We start from the raw sequence: 12,746 nt of genomic DNA, 5'->3' as shown, positions 1-12,746 counted from the left end.
TTCATTTTCCTCTTAATTTCTGAGCCATCTGCCCAGCACCAACCATACTCATTTTTTAAATATATATACCTTAGAATTCTTTGTGCTATAAAGTCCTAAGACTATCAAAACAGAAGTATTTTGCTTTCCTATACTAACTAATGGATTATCAAAACTTATGTTGCTACATCCTAGTGAACCTGCTACCAAAGACTTAAGATGACAGAAGTTGGCATGGGTTGTCTGTCTAGTTGTCTACTTATATTTATAGCTAATCACTAATCAATTTACAAAAGACCTGTGCTTTCACAGTAAACCTGAAATAAATCTCTACTAGGGACACTAAGAAAAGCCTTTGGACCTAAAACATTCAGTCATGCATGTACTGAACACTCTCTGGATGCCTCTTGAGTGGCACACACCACACACAATATAGAAGACACAAACACAGATAAGATCTGATCATTGAAGAACTATGTGTTTATAAAGTAGTAAAGTAGATGCTCAGAGGACACGGAGAGACTGAGTGAAGAACTGTCCCATGTGTTAAAAGAAGTGCTATCTAGGTGAAGGCAGAGAACAGAAAAGGGTACTGGGAAAGAGGTCAGACTTAAGTCACCAAGGGTTTTATCATGCAGTGTGCATAGAAAACAACTGTAGGTTAAATATTGCTAGAGTTAGAAGAGAGTAGAATTTGCTTTAAAAATCCCATTAGAGAAAAGGCCCCAATAATACTTTTAAAGCCATGGTAAGGACCTTTAGCTTTTAACTATAGTAGACAGGGAGCTACTGAAGGTTGGAAAAAGAAAAGCCACGCAATACATGTGGTGTGAAGTTGAAGAAGACTGTCATTAATAAAAGAGAGGAAGCCAATCTCATTGATAAAGAAAAACATTGATAAAGAAAAGCAGAAAATACTTGAAATATGGTTATGAAGCACAATAGGAAGGACTTAGATTGAACATATGAGAGAATGAAAGGGGTCCAGAATGGTGAGGAATTTCTAATATAATAAACCAAAGGTGTTAAAGTTCCTCAATCAATAAATACTACATGAGAAAGGTCATGACCTCCACTGCCATCCAGGAAGACAAATATCCAAGTGGAAGTCTAATAAAAAGTGACTGAGTAAAGAACTTAGCTGTGCTTTTCAATAATTACAGGATAAATGGGTGGACATAATAAAGACCACAGAGTAGAGCATGCCAGGAGATTAGGCAGATGGAGCAGAGCCTCAGAGACCTAGTGCAGTTAAGAAGAGCCCAAGAAGGAAATAGGCGCAGACTTGCAAAGGGAAGCCAGAGATGGGGCATGGATCTGTAAATCAATTCACCTCAGACAAATGCAAACCTTTAAAACAGACCCAGAAAATCTGGTTTTGGTAGAAGTGACTCCATAAGCATTTAAAAAAGGATGTTGACAAAAGGTGTTCTGTAATGGTAATTGTTTTAATTAAAAAAAGAAAAAAAGGGAGGAAGAAAGGGGAGAGAGAGGGGGGAGAGAGAGAGAGAGAGAGAGAGAGAGAGAGAGAGAGAGAGAGAGAGAGAGAGAGAGAGAAGGAAGGAAGGAAAGAAAGAAAGAAAGAAAGAAAGAAAGAAAGAAAGAAAGAAAGAAAGAAAGAAAGAAAGAAAGAAAGAAAGAAAGAAAGAAAGAAAGAAAAGTGCAAAAATGGAAAAGGATTAATTAAATATATAGGGAGGGTTTTCCTTTCTGGAAGTGGGTTTTAAAAAATCTTTTATTAATGAAAGTGTATCCACATTTACACTTTTTCTGAAGTAAATATTTGGATAGAATCAGAACATTATCATGATCTTAAAAAGAAGTGAGACTCTCTGTGATAATGGAGCTGTGATCTGGCACTGCCAACCTGGTAGAGGTCCCCAGCTCAGCCTAAGCCCAGAGTAGGAACAGAAAATGTCTGATAAGGCCTTGATCAATACTTATGTACTAATCTTTTGGGTTCACACCATTTCTCAAAAACCAGAATTTAAGATCCCTTAAGAAAAGGAACAATCAATGTAGATAGGGTCAAGTTCCAAAAAAGTGACCCAAGAAGCATTTGTTTTAAGAACCACTTGACTTACCAATCTATTTGTATGCCAGAACTGATCACAACGAAGGCTTCCCCTCATTTGGAAATAAATTTAATATGAACAACTCCTTTCTGGGACAGAAACAGTGACATTGAAAGCTGGCCTTTGACTTTTGTCCCAAACACATCCATTCTCACCCCCCACACAAGTGGGTTCTTTGAGTCCTTTAGGAAGCTGAAACCCAGGCTTTCCTGTGTGTTTGCTGATCTGCTTTCAGTCACATCATTTTGCTTCTCCATTTGGAACCCTTTCCACTGCTGGGGACCAAACTCGGAACTTGAAGAGTTCTCTGCCACTGAGGCACTACCCTAACCCAGTCTGCCTGCTAGCATTAGTCAGGTGTAGCTGTTGATCGTTGGAGTAAATATTTTATTAGATCCTCAGACTAGCATTAGGTTTTGGTGGTGCTAGTGGTTGGCTTTTGTTTGTGTGATTATTTTATTTTTAATTACAATATAATTACACCATTTTCTCTTCCATCCACTCATCCCACATGCCCCTCCCCATTCCATCTTAAATTCATGGATGCTTTTCCTTACTAAATGTATATGTGAATAAATGTACAACTGCAATGTACAGAGTCTATTTAGTGTTGCTTGTGTGATGTTTTTACGGCTGACCACTTGGTATTAGATAACCAATTAGGCAATTCATCCCTGGGGAATGCTGATTCTCCCTCTCAGTAGTCATTGCCTGTAGCTCCTCTTCTAGGGGTGGAGCCATTTCACATTGTCCCCTCACCTCCATGGCATGTCAGCTGGCAGTGTCTTTTTTTTGTTTTACTTTTTGAGGCAGGATCTTAATATCAGCCTAACCTTGACCTCATGGGAGGCCATCAGCCTCTTACCTCTAAGTGTTGGAATTAAAGGCATGAGCCTCCACACCCAGCAATCACAGACCATTTTAAAAGTACGTGAAAAGAATCAAAGGACTGAAGGAATCAATGTTCTTTAAGAGATAAGTAATTCCTTGATATCATTTCATGTTTTTAAATGGATTTTAAACATAATCATTTGCCAAAACAGCGGAAAGGATGTTAAAACCACAAATCTTGAACTCCTACAACCACAGGTTCTCTACCTTCCAAGTTTGTAAATCAGAGAGTTGGGGTGCAAGGGACACAGGATACTTAATTGTTGATCATCTGAACAAAGCTCAAGTGTGATGGTCTTCCCCTGGTTAGACACTGGCACTCTCTCTGAGTGGCACGTGGCACAGGAGAAGTTCCATCTATGCCTCACAGTGGTGACAGCATCTTGTCAACACTTCCCATAGTACCTCTCTGCACTCACCTGACCCTTGAAAGTTCTCCATATGTCTTTCAGCATAAATCTGCTGGTTATTCGGTGAATTTCATTACATCCTCAGGCTGTCTTTGGTCTTTGGGAAATATATAACAATCTTTGGTCTTTGGGAAATACATAACATAGCAGAAGAAAAGTTGTAGACTAGCTATGCAATAGTATAGGCTGAATAAGGAGATTTTGAGGAGAGTGATGAATATTGCATATAAATTTTAATGTTCTTCTCAGAAGCCACAGGTTTCCAAATTAAAAGCCCAGGAGTGAGATACCCTTCAAGTTGTTGATGAGAGAACCCTCCCAAAACCTAAACAAAACAAAAAATGAACACCAAAAAAACATTGCCATTGCTTGGTTGCCCACCAGAACTTAATGGCAAGACCCTTTGGCTAAAGATACCACAGACTTTGGTCTCAGAGCATGGCAAATCAGGTTGACACTGTCCTGGCTGTATAGTGATAAGCAAAAGGACAAACAAGCATGTGTTCTAGCAAAGGAGAAGAAAAGAAGGAAGAGACAATGGGCTAATGAATTGAAAAATCTCAGGATCAAAGCTATGTCTTAAGTCAGTATAGTGCTTGCTTGCAAACATGAAGACCTGAGTTCAGTTCTCAAAACCTGTGTAAAAATGGCATACATGGTGACTGGTGACTCCTGCCTTTAATTCCATTTCTGGGATAACTGAGACAGGAGGATCCCTAGGCTCACTGTTCAGCCAGCCTAGCCTAATTGGTAAGTTCCAGATGAAAAAGAGACCTTGCCTCAAAGGAAGTAGATGGCTTTCTTTAGGATAAAACCCAATTTCAGCTCTTTACACATGATATGACCCCCCACACACACACACATCTTAAAGAGTTATAAATGGCAGTAAGAAATGTTAAAGAAGAAAGGCTGGTGGGACTGGGCATAGACAGGTCTTGAGACAGTTTCTTAGATAAAGTATCTATCTCTTGGAATAAAAATAGAGGAAGGAGAAGGAGCCAGACAACAGCCAAGCAGAGGAAATAGCAGGTAGAAAAGGCAGGTCAAGGTTTCCTTTGTCAAGAAGGTTGTAGGGCACAGGAGGGGCATGTCTCTGCTGATTCCACCATTTTTTTTTCTTGGAGATCAGGAAGCTCTCAGAGTCTGAGTTGAGAACCGGGTGGAAAATAGCTCAAGATGCTGCAGAAATGGAAACCCCAGTCTAGGTGCATTAATATAGAATGTCCTTAAAGTCACTGCAATAATCACACGGATAATATTAGTGGCAAATTTTCTGTCACATGCATTTACTGCAATAAGAAGTAGGGACAGGAAGTGGTATTTCCCTACATCTGCACATTGGCATGATGACTGTTCTTTCCTGTATCAGACCCACTGGCGCTCCAGGAAACAATGAGCAGTACAACATGGGGATGGTTGGGACGCATGGACTGGAAACTTCGCATGCAGACACCTTTGGTGGCAGCATTTCAAGAGAAGGAACCTTGATGATCAGAGAGGTAAGTTGGTGCTGCGGCTGTCAAAAGGATGTGTCTTCCTTAAGTGGTTTCCCTATTCAAACTTTTACATAGGATGCTTATGCATATATTATATGCTGGGCTAAACGGGAGGATAGGAACTTGCGAGTCTAAGTGGATGAGTGATTTTAATTGTCTGCCATCTTCTCTTCTGGGTCTTCCTAAGTTTCTGCAGAGTGACTTAATTATGCATTAGCCTCCCCCTTCTTCAATAGGAGCTATGCAAATTTGATTATAAAATCTGAGCCTGAGGACATAAAACTGGAAAGCACAGATGTTCCCAACACCAGGAAAACAGAAGTGAATGGCCTTTCTTAATAGCAAGGGTGGCTTTGCGAGTCTCTTCCCCCATGAATGCTTTCATCCTTATGGATTTCATATAACATGCTCAATAGTTCCAAGAAACTGTGCTAGAGAACAAAGAAACACAGATGTCAACTAGGAGGCACATGACGACTCAAAACACCCATACACATGAACATAACTAAATACATTAATTTTTTTTAAAAAATCCTCAAGGTTTAAAGATGAAAATAATGGGTGTTTTGCCTACATGTATGTCTGTGTACCAGGTGCATGTCTAATGTCTGCAGAGACCAGAAGGGGGTGTTGAATCTGCCTGGAGTTGCAGGTTCTTGTGAACCACCATGTGGATTCTGGCTATGGAGCCACAGTCCTCTGGAAGAGCAGCCAGTGCTCCTAACCGCTGAGTCTCTCTCTAGCCCTTGGGAAGGTTTTTTTTTTGTTGTTGTTGTTCTTGTTGTTGTTCATTAAGTCTAGGAACATTGAAAGGCCAATGCACCAATGAAAGGGGGCTTAAGAAGAGAGAATGGGGGTTAGGGGAGTGTGGCATGGCGGTGTGGGGGAAGGGGATGCCCAGGCAGGCCCTTGCCCCAGCACCTCTTCCCCCTGAGGGAACACAGCATGGATACAATGCTTGCCACATGAGTATGAAGACAAGAATTTGGATCCCCAGAACCCACAAAAAAGCAGAGCAGGTGGGGCCGCCACTTGAAATCTCAGCACTCTGGAGGCAGAGGTAGGGACTCCCTGGGGCAAGCTCCTTACTTAGACTGGCCAGAATTGGTGGGTTCTGGGTCTGGGGAGACCCTACCACAACCAATAAAGGGGAGAGAAATGAAGGGCAGCACCTTACATCAGTTTTAGACACATACATGCACACACACGCACTCACATACACACACACACACACACACACACACACACACACACACACACACCTTCATAAATAATAGCGTATTGTATTAAATGGTTGAGAACATGGTAAATATAAGTGTTTGATAAAAGTTCACTATTTAAATTTCCCTTATGAACATCGATGCAAAAATACTCAACAAAATTCTTGCCAACCGAATCCAAGAACACATCAAAACGATCATCCACCATGATCAAGTAGGCTTTATCCCGGGAATGCAGGGTTGGTTCAATATACGGAAATCCATCAATACAATCCACTACATAAACAAACTCAAAGAACAAAACCACATGGTCATTTCATTGGATGCTGAAAAAGCATTTGACAAAATTCAGCATCCTTTCATGCTTAAAGTCTTGGAGAGAACAGGAATTCAAGGCCCATACCTAAACATAGTAAAAGCAATATACAGCAAACCGGTAGCCAGCATCAAACTAAACGGAGAGAAACTTGAAGCAATCCCACTGAAATCAGGGACCAGACAAGGCTGCCCCCTTTCTCCTTATCTTTTCAATATTGTACTTGAGGTACTAGCTCGGGCAATTCGACAACATAAGGAGGTCAAAGGGATACAAATTGGAAAGGAGGAAGTCAAACTATCACTATTTGCAGACGACATGATCGTCTACCTAAGTGACCCAAAGAACTCCACTAGAGAGCTCCTACAGCTGATAAACAACTTCAGCAAAGTGGCAGGTTACAAAATCAACTCAAGCAAATCAGTGGCCTTCCTATACTCAAAGGATAAGCAGGCTGAGAAAGAAATTAGGGAAATGACCCCCTTCACAATAGCCACAAACAGTATAAAGTATCTTGGGGTGACTCTTACCAAACATGCGAAAGATCTGTATGGCAAGAACTTCAAGACTCTGAAGAAGGAAATGGAAGAAGACCTCAAAAAATGGGAAAACCTCCCATGCTCATGGATCGGTAGAATCAATATAGTTAAAATGGCCATTTTGCCTAAAGCACTATACAGATTCAATGCAATACCCATCAAAATCCCAACTCAATTCTTCACAGAGTTAGAAAGAGCAATTATCAAATTCATCTGGAACAACAAAAAACCCAGGATAGCTAAAACTATTCTCAGCAACAAAAGAAAATCTGGGGGAATCAGTATCCCTGACCTCAAGCAATACTACAGAGCAATAGTGTTAAAAACTGCATGGTATTGGTACAGTGACAGGCAGGAGGATCAATGGAACAGGATTGAAGATCCAGAAATGAACCCACACACCTATGGCCACTTGATCCTCGACAAAGAGGCTGAAAACATCCAATGGAAAAAAGATAGCCTTTTCAACAAATGGTGCTGGTTCAACTGGAGGTCAGCATGCAGAAGAATGCGAATTGATCCATCCTTGTCTCCTTGTACTAAGCTCAAATCCAAATGGATCAAGGACCTCCACATAAAGCCAGACACTCTGAAGCTAATAGAAAAGAAACTGGGGAAGACCCTTGAGGACATCGGTACAGGGAGAAAGTTTCTGAACAGAACACCAATAGCGTATGCTCTAAGAGCAAGAATTGACAAATGGGACCTCATAAGGTTACAGAGTTTCTGTAAGGCAAAGGACACCATCAAGAGGACAGATCGGCAACCAACAAATTGGGAAAAGATCTTCACCAATCCTACATCAGATAGAGGGCTAATATCCAATATATATAAAGAACTCAAGAAGTTAGACTCCAGAAAACCGAACAACCCTATTAAAAAATGGGGTACAGAGTTAAACAAAGAATTCTCACCTGAAGAACTTCGGATGGCGGAGAAGCATCTTAAAAAATGCTCCACTTCATTAGTCATTAGGGAAATGCAAATCAAAACAACCCTGAGATTTCACCTTACACCAGTCAGAATGGCTAAGATTAAAAATTCAGGAGACAGCAGGTGTTGGAGAGGGTGCGGAGAAAGAGGAACACTCCTCCACTGCTGGTGGGGTTGCAAATTGGTACAACCACTCTGGAAAGCAGTCTGGCGGTTCCTCCGAAAACTGGGCACCTCACTTCCAGAAGATCCTGCTATACCACTCCTGGGCATATACCCAGAGGATTCCCCACCATGTAATAAGGATACATGCTCTACTATGTTCATAGCAGCCCTATTTATAATTGCCAGATGCTGGAAAGAACCCAGGTATCCCTCAACAGAAGAGTGGATACAAAAAATGTGGTATATCTACACAATGGAGTACTATTCAGCCATTAGAAACAATGAATTCATGAAATTCTTAGGCAAATGGATGGAGCTAGAGAACATCATACTAAGTGAGGTAACCCAGACTCAAAAGGTGAATCATGGTATGCACTCACTAATAAGTGGTTATTAACCTAGAAAACTGGAATACCCAAAACATAATCCACACATCAAATGAGATACAAGAAGAAAGCAGGAGTGGTCCCTGGTTCTGGAAAGACTCAGTGAAACAGTATTTGGCAAAACCAGAACGGGGAACTGGGAAGGGGTGGGAGGGAGGACAGGGGAAGAGAAGGGGGCTTACGGGACTTTCGGGGAGGGGGGGGGGTGCTAGAAAAGGGGAAATCATTTGAAATGTAAATAAATTATATCAAATAAAAAAAAAAGACAAAAAAAAAAAAAAAAGTTCACTATTTGGGCTGGAGAGAGATGACTCAGTGGTTAAGAGTGCGACTGCTTTTCCAGAGGTCCTGAGTTGAATTCCCAGCCACCACACAGTGGCTCATAACCATATGTAAGAGGGTCAGATGCTCTCTTCCAATGTCCAAAGACAGCTACAGTGTACTCATATACATAAAATAAATAAATAAATCTTTTTTAAAAAGTATATTTTTAAAAAAGTTCACTCTTTTATTTCATTATCACCTTAAACTCCAATCTTCCCTTACTTCTTACACAGCCCACAGCCCACTCCTCCTTCTAAAGCAGAGACAGACAGAATGGTCATCCTCTCGCTTCAAACAGGACAGAGCTAGGAAACTTCATTTGCAGACTTTGCTCTCCAAAAATGCAGAGGGCCTTTCATGGTAGTAAGGAAGAAAGAAACCGTGGTTTCTAAATGAGTAAGGCCTTTGAAGTAAAATTGGCAGTGCAGCTATAACTAGAAAACTAGCTCGGACAGCAACTTGCTGGGAATTTTATGTTATGCCCATCAAATCTTTCAAGTAGACTTTAAAGAAGAATGCTTTCCCAATATGCCTTTGATGAAAAATGGGCTTGACCACCAGCGCTGGCATTGTGTGGCTCTTGCATATAAATCTTCTGGTGCCAGGAATGGATTATTTTAATACAGGGGCAGAGGGTTTCTATCAGGAGAGCTTACCACACAAGAGAACGTGGTCTAGAGTGAGTTTCTCTTTGACTCCAGATAGAACCAACCCAGTTCCTAACATCCTTCAGTCTTTACAACAGAATCAGTAACTCCAGGGAGGCATTTAGAGCCACATAATCATTTCTGTTCGCAACAACACCCAAATGAGTCCGTATTATTCAGAGCACCCAGCATTTGATGGCCACAACCACCAGCGCTTTCAAAATCATTGACACCTGTGTTTTATTTAACATTGATCTGTTGAGGACCATTTGTCTTAGTTTCCACACTCAGCTTTTACCAAATGTAGGAATTTAGCATCTATATGTACATGCAGTATATGAAGTATATGCAGTATATAATGCATATATATATATGTGTGTGTGTGTGTGTGTGTGTGTGTATGTGTACGTGTCCATGTATATGTGTGAACATATGTGTGTGCATATATGAGGAGGCCAGGGGACCATCTTGAGGTCTTTTCCTAAGTGTCAACAACATGTTTCTTTATAGAGACAAGGCTTCTCACTGCTCTGGGGCTTACCAAGTAAGCTAAACTGTCTGGCCAGTGAAGTCAGTGGTCCACCGGTCTCTGCTTCCCAAATTCTGGGATTACATTAATCTAGGCAATTTAACTCAGGCCTTCAGGAATACAAGGCCTTATCACCTTATTGCCTAAGCCATCTCTTCAGCTCCAATGTGCGGGGGTCTTAAAATATGAAGATATTAATCAAGATACTTCAGATAGAAAGGGAAGGAGAGGAGAGAGAAGGGAGGGGAGGGGAAAAGAGAAGACAGGGAAGAAAGGAGAGTGATGGGGGAGAAATAGAGACAGAGTATAAGGAAGTAGTTTGTGTGATTATGGAAGACTAGCATTCCAATGATCCCTGCACCTGTGATAGCATGATCCCCAGTGCAGAAGTGGGTAAAGATAAGATGTCTCAGCTTAAGTAGTGAGGAAGACTGATACTAGGCAAGTTGTGGGCTGCATGGATGGCTTGGTGGATAAGAAACATTTGCCACACAAGGATGAGAATCTGAGCTTGAAACCCCAGAACCCATGTAAAGCCAGCACTGATTGTGTGCAGATGTAACCAGCGTGCTTCTATGGTGAAATGACAGCAGAAGCAGGAGAATCCCCAGAGGCCTGTGCTTCAGCCAGCCTGGATTATACACCACTAACCAACAAGAAATTGTCTAAATAAGTCAGAGGGTGAGAACCAACACCCAAGATTATTCTTTGAGCTCTCTAGCTGGCGTTCCTTGGCTTGTGGGCCCACACTCACAAATACAATCATACATATCACACACAAAATTTATTTTAAACATTTCTTCTTCTGCCTTTTGTTCTAGTCTGGACCTCTTGGTTCCTGCTACCCCCGGGAATGATAATCTTCCTACCAACTCCACCAATTCGAAAGTTCGCCTTCCTGACGCTCAGAAACAGTGTGACAGACATGCCTAGAAATACTATTTAATCTAAGCACCTGGTGGCTTAGGTCAGTTGACCTAAGATCAACCATCAGATGAGCCCTGAGGTTTAAAAAGAAACCTATTCAAAACACACATATTTAAAAAAATTAATGCAGACTAGAGTAAAAGAAAATAAAATTTACAAACTTAAATTTTATCTTGTTGTGATAAGATTTAGTTTATAGCATACTGTGGATTCACTTCCACAGGATGGGCATCAGACACTCAGCTTATTCTTATGAGAATAGAAAGGAGAGTTCAAAAAGACTCTACTGGCCATGTTGCCTACGATATGTCCCATGCCTAGTGCCCTGGTGCTCTCCCTGCTGCTATCCTTCTGTGTCCCCCTGTCTTATCTCACACCTCCATGGAACCATTTTCAACTCCACTAGAGTGGGCCACACTGGCCAGCACTGACCAACCAACTTGTCTCCAGTGTGCCAGCTCCTGGAGATGCTATTTCGCTTTTCTTACTCCCTTCTATTCCTTCCTACCTCAGCTCTCCTCTCCAGAAGCTTTTCCCAGCGATCAACAGGATAACAGCGTTTTCCAGAAGCTCCTCTCCAGTATCCACCCACTTCTCCAATAGAGTCAGAACACTAGTTTGTACCATGAAGCTTTTTATTATAAATAAAAAAGAAAGGATACACTTTTACAGAGTTTGTGGGGGGGAGTGGGGAGTTGTAAATAACACACAAAGAAGCGTTGAAATTCACAAGATATTTATATTCATATTTCATGGAAGGAGCTCAAGGCACAGTGAGTGGGGTACCTGTGTAAGGGTGGACACAGAAACTAAAGAGAGACAAGGGCTTTGGTGGCTCCCACGGACACTTTGCCCTCCGCTTTGCCTGCCTCCTGCCCTCCCTGTCTCTCCACAGACCCCTTTCCTCCCCATCTGCATTCTCATCTCCTCCTGCTCCATTCACAGCGATCCACTTGGGCTACTGGCAAAGGTTGGTCCCCATCTCCCAATCTACATGGTCAATTCTCTTGGGAATTGCATCCGTCTTGTTACAGGTTTCCTCTCCTGTTCCAATAACCTATGACAGTAGCTCTCATTACAGCAGTGCACCCCAGAGCTGTTGTATACCACCAGACAGCCAGGACTTGGAGCCTCGCTTGAGAAGAGTCACTCGCTGTCTTGCACTGCACTTCTTCCTTCTGTAAGGTGGTGCTGGTGGAAGCTGGCCCACAGTGTTCCTATGAGGACTCAATGGCACGTGGTAGAGCGTGTTCAGTGCAGTACCTGGCATATGTTAAAACACAGAGCATTTTTGTGCTCATCCTCCTGAGGATGGTGAGGTTATCAAAACCAGAGAACCTGGGATTCTCTTAATGAGATTCAGGAATGCAGGGGTGTTGTTCAATTTCCTTTATGTTCCCAGCAGAGAGCCTAGAGCACAGGAGGTATTTGATGAAAAGATGCTGGTTGATGGAACCAAGGGGTGATGACTCAGAAGTGGGTAGATTCAAGGATCCTTGCTTCAGGCTTTTCCACCTCTGAGATATGTCCCTAGCTAGCCCTTCAAGTCTTTCTTTAATAACCACTGAATCTTTGTCAGTTTCAAGGCCTAGAAGAAAATGCCACTGACACTAGAGAAACTTAAAAACTTGAACGTGACAATGTGTGATTTATGCTCTGGGGAAAATGGGGGGAAATGTCAAAAGGCTTCTCAGTACAGAGTGGAAGTAGGGAAGAGGAAAAATATGTTTTATGTGTTTAGCACATATAAAAAGCAGGGACACTAAGATGGATGGGAGAGAGCTGAGCTGCCTAAATGTCACTTAGAAGATGAAATGCTCGATGCAGAGAATATGTACCCATGCTAGCCCCCAGTGAATGCTGCGACAAAATGAATTGAGGAGTGGACCCTCACTGGGACAGTTTGTAG

At 41.9% G+C, this 12,746-nt stretch overlaps 1 protein-coding gene across 3 annotated transcripts in view; it reads left to right on the top strand.

Annotated features, from left to right (window-relative positions):
* Tnik (TRAF2 and NCK interacting kinase) overlaps positions 1 to 12,746 on the top strand; it is a 412,408-nt gene that overhangs the window by 370,454 nt on the left and 29,208 nt on the right. For all 3 annotated transcript variants that reach the window (XM_052180712.1, XM_052180713.1, XM_052180711.1), the window contains one exon: positions 4,725 to 4,854. In XM_052180712.1, coding sequence (XP_052036672.1) covers positions 4,725 to 4,854 — 130 coding nt within the window. The remainder of the gene's footprint in view (positions 1 to 4,724; positions 4,855 to 12,746) is intronic.

The sequence above is a fragment of the Apodemus sylvaticus genome, chromosome 4 (assembly GCF_947179515.1).
Source record: "Apodemus sylvaticus chromosome 4, mApoSyl1.1, whole genome shotgun sequence".
Taxonomy (NCBI): Eukaryota; Metazoa; Chordata; class Mammalia; order Rodentia; family Muridae; genus Apodemus; species Apodemus sylvaticus.
Note: the sequence above shows the minus strand (reverse complement) of the source record. Positions and strands in the feature narration are given on the sequence as shown.